Genomic DNA, 16,575 nt, shown 5'->3' with positions numbered 1-16,575 from the left:
CCATCCATCCGTCCATTATCTATGCCGCTTGTCCTCACTAGGGTCACAGGCGAGAGGCGGGGTACAACCCAGACTGGTCGCCAGCCAATCACAGGGCACATATAGACAAACAACCATTCACACTCACATTCAATCATTTTTTGGGTTGGGATAAACATCCAACAATACCGTGTTGCAAGAAAAATCCATGTGTTTGTGTGAAATTTGATATATTTGCATATTCTATTCCTGATAAAAGAGTTGAGTATCAGTGGTGCGTGATTACCCGCTACCCTCCCGACTCAGTCAATTATTTATTTTAAATATACCGTACCTTTTTAATCATTACCCAGCTTCTAGTAATGCTATCATTGGTATATTTTTACATACGCCATTCTACCTTTCAGTTAATATTTTCCTCTTCATGTGAGCTAAAAGTAAACTGTGGGAGTGGAACCACGGTGTGATTTGTGCAGCTGTGTGCAGGTATATTTAAGGAGGGGCTTGTTTAGTCCCCTGAAGTGAAGGTGTTTGCAACCTCTCAACATGAACATCATCAGCGCTTTGTCCGTCCTCGGCCTGCTGCTTGCAGCTGCTAGTGCCCAGAAACCTAAACAATGTGGTGAGTGCTCATAAGTTAGTGACTTTTATGCATCCCATATATTGTGTGAGGAATATAAAAAAAACGTTTATGTTTTCTGCGAGAGATGATGACACGTCACACTAATGGATGGCACTTTTAGAGAAATTTGAAGCCATGAAAATGGCCACAAGGTGGCAGAAGTGCATTTGATAAAAGCTTGGCATGTGAGTTTCAATGTAAAAAATAACTACATGATGACGGCAAGTAGGAAGTGGAAGAACACCCAATGTTGTCTGTATGCATTTTATACACCTCACACAATGAATCTGTTTTTACATCATTTGTAACAATATTTGAGCATCGACTTGATTAATTGATTTATTTTTCCATATTTCCTGTGTGACAGAATCTCCTCCCTTGATGACTGGAGGTGTCAGTATGGTGAGTCAGCAATTTATCATTTCTAATAATCAATGACTTTAATTAGTTGTTTTCCATTTGTGTACAAAATTAGCATATTTGCAACACTTGTGATTTGGATGAATTATGAATGCGAAGTAACACAGATTTAGACCAATTTGTGAACAATGTTTGGGAAAGAGGATGAGTGGTTGGTGCGCAGGCCACTCAGCTAGGAGACCAATTCCAAGACCAAGAGTTCAATTCCACCCTCGGCCATCTCTGTGTGGCATTTGCATGTTTTCCCATGGGTTTTCTCCGGGTACTCCGTTTTCCTCCCACATTCCAAAAACATGCTAGGTTAATTGGCGACTCCAAATTGTCCATAGGTATGAATGTGAGTGTGAATGGTTGTTTGTCTATATGTGCCCTGTGATTGGCTGGCGACCAGTCCAGGGTGTACCCCGCCTCTCGCCCTAAGACAGCTGGGATAGCGACCCTTGTGAGGATAAGCGGTAGAAAAATGAATGAATATCTGGGAAAGATGTTTTAGATCATTGAGTTGTGCTTATATTTTTGTTGTGTACAGCAGAACCTTCGTTAGCGTCATTAATTCGGTCCGGAAGGACTCTAACCGAAATGAATGCAAACTAAATAAGAAATAATATAAATCCAATTAATCCGTTCCTTTTGCGTGGCCGTCGAGATCATATTTTAATATTGTATTTTGATAAAGAAGCTGAAAAACATTATTTTTCTCCACACCGTGTCTTTAAGGAATCACTCACATCAACAATCACGTCTTTAGCGAAGATGAAAGTAACCTTAAATGTTTATTTAGCCCTTTCGTTCGTACTTTTCGTCATATTTAGGCTTATTTTATGCAACTACAAAAACGGGTTTTTAGCTTCAACCTCTGATGACATCATAGATGGGCTTTGTAGCTGATTTCTGGTAGTCTTTGTTAGATGCTGAGGACATTTTGTGATCATTATATATTAATAGTTGGACTCATACAGTGTATTAATAACATGACAAGACTGGAAAATATATATGTAGTCTGAGGCAACATTTTGGCGTTAATGGAAGAAAAAAAAACGCTAAGCGAGTTTCCACTGTATATGTCACTTTGTGTAACTATGTATCTTCCAGGTGGGCCCTAATGGAGTCTTTATGTCTTCGGGAACAATCAGCTATGATGCTTTTGGGGAGAAGATTCGCTTCAAAAACTACGCCGTTGCTGGAAATGAAACCTTTTCTATTGACCAGCTGATGCTCTTCAACAAGGTACAGTATGTGTGGGCACATCTCATTTGAATAATTTGGGGTGGGTAATAGTCTCTATGTCCTGTGATTGACTGGTAACCAATCAGCTCACCCATAACGAGTACATGTGGTATCGAAAATGATTATGACTCTTGTATTACATGTTTTTTCCCCATTTTTGAGCAAATCTCTTTCTGTACAATCGACGACAATTCTGCATGTTTATTTTTTTTTTCTCCTAGAAAATCTACTATGAGATTGACTGGAAAAATTACACTTGCAAGAAGAAGCGTCTAAATACAGATTTCGTTCCCATGCAAGTGCCCAAAAACGCTGAAATGGTGGGTCAGGTTATTTTGGGCTCCTCCTCCTCTTGGGGAATGGGTGTGCTGGTCAACAACTGGCAGGGAACTCTTCCAAACAACGGTGAGAATGATCTCTTAATAGCGCTGTGATGAAGCTTAACAAAGGCAAACGTTATGTAAGATAAGAGATAAGATAAGATATGCCTTTATTCGTCCCTCAGTGGGGAAATTTGCATTGCACAGCAGCAAGAACACAGAATCAGTTAAGCAGTACAAAAATACACAATATAGAAAAATAAACAATATAAACAACCCAAGTATTAACAAAATCAACAGTTTTTCCCAGAGTTATATACAATACAGTATGTAGATAATATGAAACGAGATGACATATATGACCAGTCTATACACTGAGATCTTGCTAGTGAGTTAATATGAGGCATTATGGAAATACTTCACATAGAACTTAGTATATTGCATTTAGAGCCCTTAATATTGCACATGGAGGTTGATCAGATATTGCACAGTGAATGGGGTCTGGAAAAATGAGTGGCTATAAATCAATAAATGCTTCCTTATTGTCTGCCAATATACATATTAGGTGATGGCTGCCTTTATCACAAGTTATAGTTACTGTCTGGCCTGTTCATTCACGTGTACTTTAATGACCTCAGGTTTCTACATGAGCGTCTTCACAGAGATTGGCTGCATCCCCATGACCTTCGCTGGCTACACACCATCATCTGGATGGACCCTGGTCAGGTAGGACCTGAGATGACAAAAGTAAAGTATAAAGTATGCAGAGTGCTGTCAAAACGCCTCACTGTAGCGGGCTGCACGGTGGCCTCGTGGTTAGCACCTCGAGGGTGGTGCATTTGTGGGTTTATTCATTCATTCATTCATTCATTTTCTACCGCTTTTCCTCACGAGGGTCACGGTGGGGTGCTGGAGCCTATCCCAGTTGTCTTTGGGCGAGAGGCAGGGCACACCCTGGACTGGTCGCCAGCCAATCACAGGGCACATATAGACAAACAACCATTCACACTCACATTCATACCTATGGACAATTTGGAGTTGTCCATTAACCTGCATGTTGAGAACGTTGTTTTACTTGTTTCGCCTCATATTTTGACATAAATAAATATATAATTTTTCTTAAATAGTTCAACTTTATTCTAGTAAAGTGACATTAATTACTAAAATTACTGCTGATTTTTTTTTTTTTTTTGCTGTTTTTTTTTCTTTTCTTCTGGTTAAATGTGCCGCACTGCCCCATTTGTGGGTTTCCGAGACTTTAATTTGTCTATCGGCATGTAAATGAATTAGAATCCCCAAAGTTAACTAGGGGGGCGGCACGGCGGTCGAGTGGTTAGCGCGCAGACCTCACAGCTTGGGGACCAGGGTTCAATTCCACCCTCGGCCATCTCTGTGTGGAGTTTGCATGTTCTCCCTGTGCATGCGTGGGTTTTCTCCGGGTACTCCGGTTTCCTCCCACATTCCAAAAACATGCTAGGTTAATTGGCGACTCCAAATTGTCCATAGGTATGAATGTGAGTGTGAATGGTTGTTTGTCTATATGTGCCCTGTGATTGGCTGGCGACCAGTCCAGGGTGTACCCTGCCTCTCGCCCAAAGACAGCTGGGATAGGCTCCAGCACCCCCGCAACCCTTGTGAGGAAAAGCGGTAGAAAATGAATGAATGAATGAAAGTTAACTAGGATAGGCTCCAGCTCACCCACAACCCTACGAGATGGAATGGGGAGAAAACATAAAACCATGTAAGATAAGGTATCTGATTTGAGTTTAAAGAAACGTCTTTATTTTCCAGCACCTTCAACTGGGTACTTGGCCTCACCAATCCCATGGACTTTTTCCCACCTGTCATTTGTGCCAAGTCCGAGCTGGAGGAGTCTGAAACACCTGACACCATGTTTACTGCCTTGGAGTCTCTGGCCAGAAAGACCAAGAACATGGAGTAAACATCAGGCTTGTTTTCAATCAGCTCCTCATTTAAAAGAGGGAGTGGGAAAACAACACACAAAAATACAAGCCTTTCTTTCACATCAGCATGCTTTTATGCCGGGAAAAAAACACTTTATATGCAGAGTGCTTCATCACAAGAATTGATATTTCATTCATGACATGTCTTTAATCAGATGGGATAAGCAGAAGCATCTTTAAAGGGCCGCAAACATGGAGCTTTTAAATAAAATGCATGACCACTCCTCAGAAAAGTGGGAACCGACATAGACAGTTGTTGTTTCAAGGATGTTCTTTCACAATAAAACACACAAAAAATATACTCTTTTATCTGGAGATGCTATATAACTGGTATGTGATTGTATAGGACGTGATGAGAGACATGGATGGCAATTTTCAGGCTAGGCAATATTTGACACATTCTAGCGTAATCTAGAACATTTTAATCAACACTAAAGTATAAACATTAGAAAAAAAAATAAAATTATATATATGTATATATATATGTATATATATATATATATATGTATATATATATATATATATATATATATATATATGAGACAAATCGGTTCTACATTTTCTAGTGTTTATATAACGCAATATATATAACGCATGATGTCCCTTATTGTACATCACAATAATATGTTTGTTACTGTTATGTTACACACACTGTGTCATATATATATATATATATATATATATATACATATATATATATATATATACATATATACATATATATATATATATATACATATATATATATATATGAAACAGTATACACTTTGCTAAACAATCAACTATACGGTATTCTTGAATATGTTTTGTGATAAAAAAATATCAAACTCTGCAAAATTATTTATAAACTAAAATTATTATGACATGGCGGACATAATGAAATTCATTCATCCTGTATGTCTGACATAAAAACAGAAGATGGTTAGTTATAATCCCACCCACTTTCCGTTTCACATCAATTTGTTTGTGCACTTCCTGTATTCAACATGTACCATTTACCAATTTTGAAATAGAAACCAAATTAAAATACCATAAACGTATCACAATGTGTTACAATTGAGATATATTGATAACTTATGTAATTGCATTGATAAGAAATAATAATAATTCATTTAAATTTATTTAAAAAATTGTGGAAATTACTTTATTAATGCTCAAAATTGCTAGCCGGAAATGTAAGGTGTGTTGGTGAAATGTATTGGAATATAAAGGATTAACCGGGTGTCTACTTCATTAATCATGGTTTTAATAGCGAAGAGATCCGTGGTGACAGTATTGAGCCAGTAGGAGTGCAAATTAAAAGCATAAGACAGGACGTGTTTTATGCGTCATGCATTTATTGGGTAATGAAACACAATCTATCAATGAAGGTGACAGGACTGGATCTCCACCTGCGTACCGCCATGCAATGCAGGTCTGACAGCTGTAGAAATATCCCCAATGCAAGCCAACCTCTAGCCAGTTCCAGTGACAAGAAGATAGAACTTGAACATACCCCCCCATTGCCTAGCAACACCTGACCTTTCTGGTGGAATAAACCAGTGGTGTGCAAAGTGTGGTGCAGGAGCCATCGGTGGAACATGGTGTCATAAAATAAACTGAACTATCAAAAGTGGACAAATGCAGCAAACATGCATAAAGTAACCGGACCGGTTAAAATAATACTCATAACAATACTCATAACTAACAAAATTTTTTTGAAATGAACTAAAATAACTTTAGAAAAAATTCAAATTCATTCAGATGTGCCAGTATATACTGTACTGTGTATATAAAACTGCAGTTCCCAGTGTCTTCCAGCAGAGAGAAGCAGCTTTCTTTTTTCAGCACATAATGATGAGCATTATTGATGTTTTTTTTTTATCTTCCTGTAAATAAGTTTCCTGCCACTTTATGTCAAAAGACTTCTTACATAAAGAAATGTTATTGAATCTCATTTAACTGCTGATTTGGAACATTAGGAATCCTGATGTATATTATTAAAATGATGAATAATATGAAAATAATACAAAAATATAGTAAGTCAGTGCATCGGAAAAACATGTTATAATGGCTCAAAGCCATTTTTTTATACATATTTACATACAATTGTCTGAAAATAAGAAATTAAGTAGGCTGTGGGAAAAGTGGTTAGCGCGAACCCGGGCCAGACCAGACTGGGGTTCGAGTCCCCCCTCGGTCATCTCTGTGTGGAGTTTGCATGTTCTCCCTGCGCATGCGTGGGTTTTCTCCGGGTACTCCGGTTTCCTCCCACATTCCAAAAACATGCTAGGTTAATTGGCGACTCCAAATTGTCCATAGGTATGAATGTGAGTGTGAATGGTTGTTTGTCTATATGTGCCCTGTGATTGGCTGGCGACCAGTCCAGAGTGTACCCCGCCCTCTCACCCGAAGACAGCTGGGATAGGCTCCAGCACCCCTGCAGCACCTGTGAGGAAAGCGGTAGAAAATGAATGAATGAATGAATGTATATTTAAGGCTGCATGATGGTTGTTAGTGTGCAGGCCACATAGCTAGAAGAGCCGAGTTCAATTCCACCCTCGGCCACCTCTGTGTGGAGTTTGCATGTTCTCCCATGGGTTTTCTCCGGGTACTCCGGTTTCCTCCCACATTCCAAAAACATGCTAGGTTAATTGGCGACTCCAAATTGTCCATAGGTATGAATGTGAGTGTGAATGGTTGTTTGTCTATATGGGCCCTGTGATTGGCTAGCCACCAGTCCAGGGTGTACCCCGCCCTCTCGCCCGAAGACAGCTGGGATAGGCTCCAGCATGCCCTGCAACCCTTGTGAGGATAAGCGCGCCACACAGCTAGGAGACCCGGGTTCGATTCCTAGCAAATGCATGCACTTGTGAATTCCTCTTCCCCATTGTGATATGGTACAGTATGTCTGCCTTGCCTGCATTAGCAGCAATCACAGCCTTGTTAGTCAGCCTAATGAAAGCATGCTTACGTCTTCACAGGAATAGTCGTGGCTTATACAGCTGTGACAAAGAAATTACATCCCTACACTCACTTCGACACGCCACTGAGCTGAACTGTTAAGAGAAGCTGCATGCAGATTTGTTCATTTTGTGCTCGATTGCACGTCAGTGACAAAGTCAGCAGAGAGACGAAGCAATTTAAAACTCTGACGTCTTAAATTTGTCCGTGGTGTCGTGGGAATGTGGCTAAAATGAAACTCACTTGATGGAAATAATTGAAAACACAAGAGCAAAAACCAACCCGCACATGTTTGAACCTGTTTACGGTCTTCAGTCGCGGAGAGATGTATTTGCATGTGTACTCTTAATTTGATAGAAAAACAGCCGGCACATTCCCTGCAGGCGTGTTTCGAGTAGATCACAACAACAGTACAGTATGTATTTATGCAAATACTGTAAATATCAGCAAGAAGTCTCTGCGTCTCACACACACACACACAATTTTTACAATTCATTAATACATTAGTCGACCAGCCATGTTCTTGTGTTGGCGTAGTGTGTGATTGGAAATGCAATCTGTTGTGGTGATTCGGGGATTCCTCATCCGTGGTAGATGCTTCACCACCATGAACATTTGCATGCTGTTTGTGCCAAGTGCCTGCTATTATCTGATGAAGTTTAGTCACTTGGTGGGCATCTACTCTTTCTATACATACATATATATAGAAAGAAAGTTAGCAGCGTTATGCAACAACATTGCTTATATCGGCACATGGGTCATGGATTAAATTTTGGTGATTACAGGTCTAAGTCATGGTATGTATTTTGAGTCACTTTGGGGTGAATAGTGCAGTACAAACTTAACATAACATTGTTATGCAACCGGGCGGCACGGTGGTCTAGGGGTTAGCGCACAGACCTCACAGCTAGGAGACCAGGGTTCAATTCCACCCTCGGGCATCTCTGTGTGGAGTTTGCATGTTCTCCCCGTGCATGCGTGGGTTTTCTCCGGGTACTCCGGTTTCCTCCCACATTCCAAAAACATGCTAGGTTAATTGGCGACTCCAAATTGTCCATAGGTATGAATGTGAGTGTGAATGGTTGTTTGTCTATGTGTGCCCCTGTGATTGGCTGGCGACCAGTCCAGGGTGTACCCCGCCTTACGCCCGAAGACAGCTGGGATAGGCTCCAGCACCCCCCGCGACCCTCGTGAGGAAAAAGCGGTAGAAAATGAATGAATGAATGAATGAATGTTATGCAACCTAACCAGGAAGTTGCCCGCTTGCAAAAAGCGTTAAAAGTTACAGTACTCCACAATTTAGGGCACTTCCAACAATCTAGCCTTGATGGAGGTCTAAACTGCAATTGACTAAACTGTTTGATATACAGCATGTACATAAAACGATAAAACACAGTTTTTTTTTTAGGGCTGTGTAGTCAAAATAGATGTGTCCCAATGACGTGCATTGTTAGCTAGCTCGTATTAATTTGTTTTAATGCACAGAAAAGGGAAGCAAATATTCATTCGTTCATTCATTTTCTACCGCTTTTCCTCACGAGGGTCACGTGGGGTGCTGGAGCCTACCCCAGCTGTCTTTGGGCGAGAGGCCGGGTACACCCTGGACTGGTCGCCAGCCAATCACAGGGCGGGAAGCAAATATGTCTTCATTATTTGCATGATTGTGGAAAAAAAAGTGCAGTTACTTCTTTTATTCCCCAATATTTGCAGATTTACAGTATATGTCAGAGTAGTTCTTGCATGAGTACTCAGCCTGTTTGTCTTCGTATATTACACCATTTGCAATTTGCACATTTCCCCACTGAGGGATGAATAAAGGCATATCTTATTTTATCTTATCTTATCTTGCTGGAGTAATAAGCACTCAACTGAATGAAAACACTTCTTTATGATAACTTAAAGTTGGCCACAAAAAACATCAACAATGTAGAATAATATAAGCTTTAGTATTATAACTTGGTGAGGGGAACTTAGGTTTGGTTGAGCTGCAATTTGAGCACAAAGCCTGGGTTGGTTGAGCCCCGCAAGTTGGGGCAAACCCAAAGTGTGCAAACACAATCCTCACCTTGTGGAGTAATTCACAGAGTCCACCTTTGCGGACATCTTTCAGATAGACGAGCCCACGACAGTTGGATTTGGGGTTGGGGTGGCTAAATCAGTGACAGACGTCTCTGATGGGAGATGGGAGTTGCCCTAGCTGACCCCCCCCCCCCCCATAATCAGGTCTATAAAACATGGCCTTCCAAGCCAGCAGTGGCAAGGTGGTGTGAAGGTTGCATAGTAATGCTACAGGAAGTCATAGTTCTCTTGCTTATTGGAGTCACCATCGCATGCTTAAAATGCAACCCCGGTATCCTGATCATCTCTGTTATAAATCACTCTCTCCAAACCCGTCACACGCCCGACCCCCCCATAAAAAAAGCCATAATCACAACACTACACACCCTTGACCCAAAAGTCCTACCCAACTACAGACCCATCTCCAATCTCCCCTTCATCATTCATTCATTAATTTTCTACCGCCTACCCTCACGAGGGACGCAGGCATGCTGGAGCCTATCCCAGCTGACTGGTCGCCAGCCAATCACAGGGCACATATAGACAAACAACCATTCACACTCACATTCATACCTATGAATTTGGAGTCAATCACTTGCAATGTCCCCCCTAGATTAGTACTTAGCCCCATCCTTTTTATGATAAGATATGTCTTTATTAGGGCGGCACGGCGGTCAAGTGGTTAGTGCAGCTAGGAGACCAGGGTTCAATTTCACCCTCGGCCATCTATATGTGGAGTTTGCATGTTCTCCCCGTGCATGTGTGGGTTTTCTCCGATACTCCGATAGGGGCAGGATACAAAAGCTAGGTCAGATCTTTCAACTGTCAGGTTTTACACTTTCTGTAAATCCTATAAACTTTATTTCACTTCTCATCTATCACTGTGTTGGTGATGATATATTTATGGATATGGATAAGTGGATGATTCCAACCATTTATAAAGGAAACTCGTAAATTGTCAGGGGTGCCCACATTATTTTCATACCACTGTATGTGTCAGGGGCGGCACGGTGGTCGAGTGGTTAGCGCGCAGACCTCACAGCTAGGAGACCAGGGTTCAATTCCATGGGTTTTCTCCGGGTACTCCGGTTTCCTCCCACATTCCAAAAACATGCTAGGTTAATTGGCGACTCCAAATTGTCCATAGGTATGAATGTGAGTGTGAATGGTTGTTTGTCTATATGTGCCCTGTGATTGGCTGGTGACCAGTCCAGGGTGTACCCCGCCTCTCGGCTGAAGACAGCTGGGATAGGCTCCAGCACCCCCGCGACCCTTGTGAGGAAAAGTGGTAGAAAATGAATGAATGAATGAATGTCTTTATTAGTCCCACAAGAGGGAATTCCTCAACTTCATCCTACTTGTTCCGGCCATCAACAACCATGAACTTCCATTCCAGTCACATTAATACGTATATGTCAATACACGGGGGGGGCTCACTTTGACGTCAAAACTCACCACCTGTCTGGAGGAGATAAACGTATGAATGGAGCACAACTTTCTCCAATTCAACAGCTCCAAAACTGAAGCCATCCTGTTGCCACCCGTCACCAGACCAAAACATCTCCTTCTTTAGCTCCAACATCCCTCTCTCATTTGTCGTCACAAACCTTGGCATAACAATGGACCCCCCAACTTTCTTTTGAATCCCATCAAGGACCTCTGCAAGGCCTTCTATTGCCTGCGTTACATTTCCAAACTCTGCCTTATTATCTCCTTCTCAGATGCTGAAAAGCTGTTCCTTTCCTTTATCTCCACACCCCCAGGCTGGATTATTGTAATGCACTGCTCATCGGGATCTCTAGCAAAAGCTTGCAGAGGCTCAAATACATCCAAAAGTCTGCAGTTAGGATCCTGATGAGAATGTGCAAACATGAGTACATCAAACCATCACTCCACCGGGTTTCCGGTTTCCGCAGGATTAGTACAAAGTACAAGGTTTCCCTCCTCACACATCAGTGTATCCATGAACATGTCACCCACTACCTCAAAACAAAAACCTTCCCTATAATCAGACCTCCTCCATATACCCAGAACGGGACTTGAGAATCTTTCATTCATTCGTTTTCTACCGCTTTTCCTCACAAGGGTCGCGGGGGGTGCTGGAGCCTATCCCAGCTGTCTTCGGGCGAGAGGCGGGGTACACCCTGGACTGGTCGCCAGCCAATCACAGGGCACATATAGACAAACAACCATTCACACTCACATTCATACCTATGGACAATTTGGAGTCGCTAATTAACCTAGCATGTTTTTGGAATGTGGGAGGAAACCGGAGTACCCGGAAAAAAAACCCACGCATGCACGGGGAGAACATGCAAACTCCACACAGAGATGGCCGAGGGTGGAATTGAACCCTGGTCTCCTAGCTGCGCTAACCACTCGACCGCCGTGCCGCCCGGACTTGAAAATTTCAAGCAAAATCTAATTAAAATTCTGCCTTTACAGTACAATTTATTGCGTATTCAATCAAAAGTGAGTACTGTTGTATTTGTAATGGCAGGATTTGCCAGAAAGTTCAGGTGCACCTAATGCGTATTCAAATCTGTTCTTCCACCATAACACACACGGCAAATGGCTGAGAGTGCCAACACCCTGACTGAACACATTAATGTGTGACAACTCCTGAATATGTGCCACACATAAAATAGTATTTAATGTTATATTTTAATATGTGTGAAAAGCGGTCAGAGATAGTGTGGTTACATGAGTGCTTGTGTATGCATGCACGTGATGCTTTTTTTTTTTTTTTCAAATATGCTGGACCAGTATTAGTCAGCATCACATGCTGTCATGCAGAGGATGTCAGACGTCAGGGGTCGGGCGACAATTATCCTCTTTACACTAATGAGAGAAGCTGTCCCTCCTCTTTATGGTCCTCCTCCTCCTCCTCCTCTCATTGTCTTCTTGTTTCTCTCGCCTTTGTGAAATGTGTTCATCCATTTTGAGCATGGGAGGCGGACTGACAATGTATCGTTTAGGGTTTTCGTCTGTTGCATTCTGGATTTAAGATAGGAGAAGCAGCAAAAACAACAATGAGAAATGTCTATGATTACTTCGAAAATATATATATTTCTGTTCTTATTTTTATTTCCACCCTTCTCCAGGAAAAGTTCTGATACTTGGTTGTAAAAGTCTGATCACCTTCTGGTGAATTTGGGCATATAATCCTCCATCTTGGCAGTCAGGACCGAAATGTATTCATGTCCCCTGATTTGAAATACTATTGAGAAACTACTGAAAGTACTCGCACCCACTGTATTAAAAGAAGACCCCTTACTCCCCCCTCACATCAGCAATGCTTTCATTGCAAAATACGTTTGCAATGAATACAATTCCCCCAAAAAAGAAAACAGCCAAAATAGTTCCAATATTTAAAAATGGAAAACAAACATTAATTCACTAAGTATGAACCAATTACCCTTTTACCACAATTTTCTAAAATGATTGAAAAGCTTACAGGTTAGACAAATGTATCAATAAGAATGCATTATTAGCAGACATCCAATACGCATATAGAACTAATATTTCAACTGCTATAGCAATAATCGATAATAATCACAGCAGTATATATGTATGGATCTGACAAAAGCCTTTGACACAATCAATCATAATATCCTGATTACAAAATTAGAAATTAGAGAAGCTACGGTATCAGAGGACAATAGCCTTCAAGTTATTTCCTTTAAACTTAAATAGCCAAAAACTTACCACTTCCACACGGATAGGGAGGATAACTATTAACAGTTATTTAACCTTTAACATGAACATTAATCAAACGTAATAATTTTTTCTGGGTACATGATACCATACAGCATCCATATCAAACTTGCGCGGGCCACACTAACATTAAACTTTCATATCAAGGCGGGGGCCTCAAACTAGTGTCCTGCGAGCCACATTTGGCCCGCGGGCCGCATGTTTGAGACCACTGATCTAGAAAATTGGTGTCTGGTGTTAATTTCCGTGTCCGCAAGGTCCACCGACATCCAAAGTGTCAATTTAGTGAGATCAATTTAATTAGCAGAAAAAGCTTAAAAAAATGTAGACAATGTCATTTCTTTTGTGTTAATGTTGCTCAGCACTAAATCATCACAATCGTATGTCAAGGGAAAGTTTTTCCATATAAAACTCAGCAGCTCACCTCAGGCCCCCAGGAGGCTATATTTTATTCTTCAGCGCAATTTTTGACAGCTGACCATCCGGCGACTTTACTTGGATCGTATCTCATTAGCAAAGTCAACACACGTAGACAATTTTTTCTCAGCTTGGGTGAAAATGCCCCGTTAACTACCTGCTCATCATCTCCAGTGACAGACTGCAGCTGTGGTCCACAGCTGAGGATTTAGCAGCTCAAGTGTCAATGTCAGGAGAGCCAATCCTGAGTTAAAATGAAAGTGACTATCCGACAGCAGGTGGACAGAAAATAATGCAAATTTTGCCATGCTGTGCAGTCTCTACATTCTCTGTGGAATATTGCTCATACATTGTGTCACTTTTAACAAGAAGATGTTAATATGATGCAGGACATATGAACGGTATGGCTGTATACATGGCATGTATTTGTACATTACTACAATAGAAACCACGGGTGCAAAGGAGGTGTGAAAGCTGCAGGTGGAAATTGCAAGACTGTAAAAATAGGAAACCTATGATTTGTCTTTGTGGGACTGTGATTTTTTTTCTTCTCTTACTGGAACAAAAACAACAAAAGGTCCAGACACTTTCAGAGAACAAAACTCTTTATTGTTCATTCATGAGGATCCCTTAGTACGGGTCCAACAACTGCCTTCTTAGAGAAAGTGACTGTTAGCAAAAGTTGAAATATGATTATGGTAATGGTTTAATTTTATTTGAACATGCATCAGATTACAATTGAATGCATCCCATAATAAGTTCACAGTTCCACATGTCCAAAAGGAGTAGGAAGAAGCAAAGCTTATTAAATCCTACCCCTCCTTCTGGTACTTTTACAATCAGTAACTGTTACATTTGTTCACTTCCAGCTTTCCATAATTTTTTTTTTAATTTTTTTTTTTAATAATGCACCTCGTACCGAAGTACAAGATGATATGACCATCCAATGACATAATGGGTACCATAGTAAGTGTCAATATAGTGATATATATAGCACATCATGACTGGTTCAAGACTCTTCATCCTTGTATTTAGCAAACATCAACTGCTTGTATTGTTTCTTGAATTGGCTCATCGTTGTGCATTGTTTGATTTCCTTACTCAATCCATTCCATAGTTTGATTCCACATACTGAAATGCTATGGCTTTTTAACGTAGTCCTAGCATATAAGTGTTTCTAATTTAGTTCTTTCCTGTGATCATATTTCTCCTCTCTTGTAGAGAAGTATTGGATGACAATTTTAGGTAATTGGTTATTTTTTAGTCTTATGCATTATTTTAGCTGTTTGAAGATGAACTATATCAGCAAGTTTAAGTATTTGTGATTTTAGAAATAAGGAGTTAGTATGTTCTCTGTAGGCGGCATTATGAATTATCCTTACTGACCTTTTTTTTGCAGTACATTTAGCGAGTGACGATTGCTTTTATTGTTATTACCCCATATTTCCACACAATAAGTAAAATATGGTAGAACCAGAGAGCAATAAAGATGTTATTGAATGTAACTCTCTTTTTGGTTTGTATCCTCCATTTTATTTGATGTCATGATGATGTCATTTTTAATATTTATCCAGATCATTGAAGTCTCTACTGGTCCTCCATTGAGCTTGATGTAGATTTTGCTGTTGGTGCTCCAAGTACTTTCTCCGTTTCGTCAAGTGGGCGATAACAGCGTTGTGTTTTTTCAGATGTTTGTACCTTTCAGCTACTTTGTGGTTTTCAATTCTTTGTTGGTGAACTTAGTGATAATGATGGGTAATGATGGTGTTGTTTCTGGCATACAGAGGGATGCAAGTATTGATGGTGTCGATATCTACATCCATTTCTATTGACTGTATGAAATTGACAGTTTGGCGGGTTACACAGTATTTCCAAATACTTGTCTCTCATTTGCTAACTTTTTTTTACACAAGTCCTGGCATTAGACTGCACAGGAAATATTATCCACAGGAAGACGTTTTTCTTCACTAGCCTTCAGTGACACTTCACACGCTCCGCATATTTGGACTTTCACAGTGAGAGGACAGTCCAGGATTTATTAACCTATGAAAGCTTGCCCTCATTTACAGCAAAGACCGCTGGCTTACAATACTTCATGGATCTCATGTACCCGACCTGTCTTGTTAAACAGACTCAAATGCCAGTACTATCAGCATACACGCTTTGTGAATTGTCTAACCCTAATTGACTTGTAGGGGTATCGAACGCATTGTTAAAAGATGCAGATAGCAAGGCTTCAATTCTCTAATTAGCGTGTGACATTATTACACAATCTTGCTGTAATAATAACGCTTGTGAGTGGTCTATCCTGTCTAGAGTACGAAGAATACAACAGCTGCCATTTAGGGGAATGCTTTATTTCCTCAGTCCCCCTTTTTTAAAAGGTCAGCCATCTGAAGCAACATAGCCGACATTATTTGAACTAAACCTTCTCTTCATGAGCCATTATGCGAGCGCTGATAACATGTAATGTGATAATGAGAAGCCGCAGGTTGAAAAGTGCAGCTTACTTAAGGAATTAGAGTAAAAAAAAAAAAAAAACACACAACACATTATGCTCTCCTGTTGCGTTCATTAGGTTGTGCAGATGCAAGGCGCACAGCTGAGGCAGGAGAGACTTCATTTACCTTTCAGTGGTGACGCTCCCGGTATAGATAAATGAGGATGGTGTTCAAGTTCTGTCATCCAGAGCACTATTAGCTTGTGTGGCCTCAGGTTCACACACCGTGTAGTTTCTGTTGATTTATGCGTCTTTACTCAGCATACAGAAGCATCACATGGTGGTGGCGACAGATCCGGCTAAATCCTGCTTCTACTTCTTCCATTATGTCTGTGCAATGTTCAGTGGGACTTTGTTCAGTTTGTGTGCATATTTGATTTGAGTGAGTGTATTCTATTCGGGAGCTTT

General features: G+C 40.7%; 1 protein-coding gene across 1 annotated transcript; it reads left to right on the top strand.

Annotated features, from left to right (window-relative positions):
* Positions 1-471: 471 nt before the first annotated feature.
* Positions 472-4,784, top strand: LOC131132560 (ependymin-like). Its single transcript, XM_058078307.1, has 6 exons — positions 472-601; positions 969-1,003; positions 2,114-2,248; positions 2,470-2,653; positions 3,207-3,294; positions 4,360-4,784. The coding sequence occupies exons 1-6, from the start codon at positions 526-528 to the stop codon at positions 4,508-4,510; spliced, it is 669 nt and encodes a 222-aa protein (XP_057934290.1). The 5' UTR covers positions 472-525; the 3' UTR covers positions 4,511-4,784.
* The last annotated feature ends 11,791 nt before the right edge of the window (positions 4,785-16,575 follow it).

This window comes from Doryrhamphus excisus, chromosome 1 (assembly GCF_030265055.1).
Source record: "Doryrhamphus excisus isolate RoL2022-K1 chromosome 1, RoL_Dexc_1.0, whole genome shotgun sequence".
Classification (NCBI taxonomy): domain Eukaryota; kingdom Metazoa; phylum Chordata; class Actinopteri; order Syngnathiformes; family Syngnathidae; genus Doryrhamphus; species Doryrhamphus excisus.
Note: the sequence above shows the minus strand (reverse complement) of the source record. Positions and strands in the feature narration are given on the sequence as shown.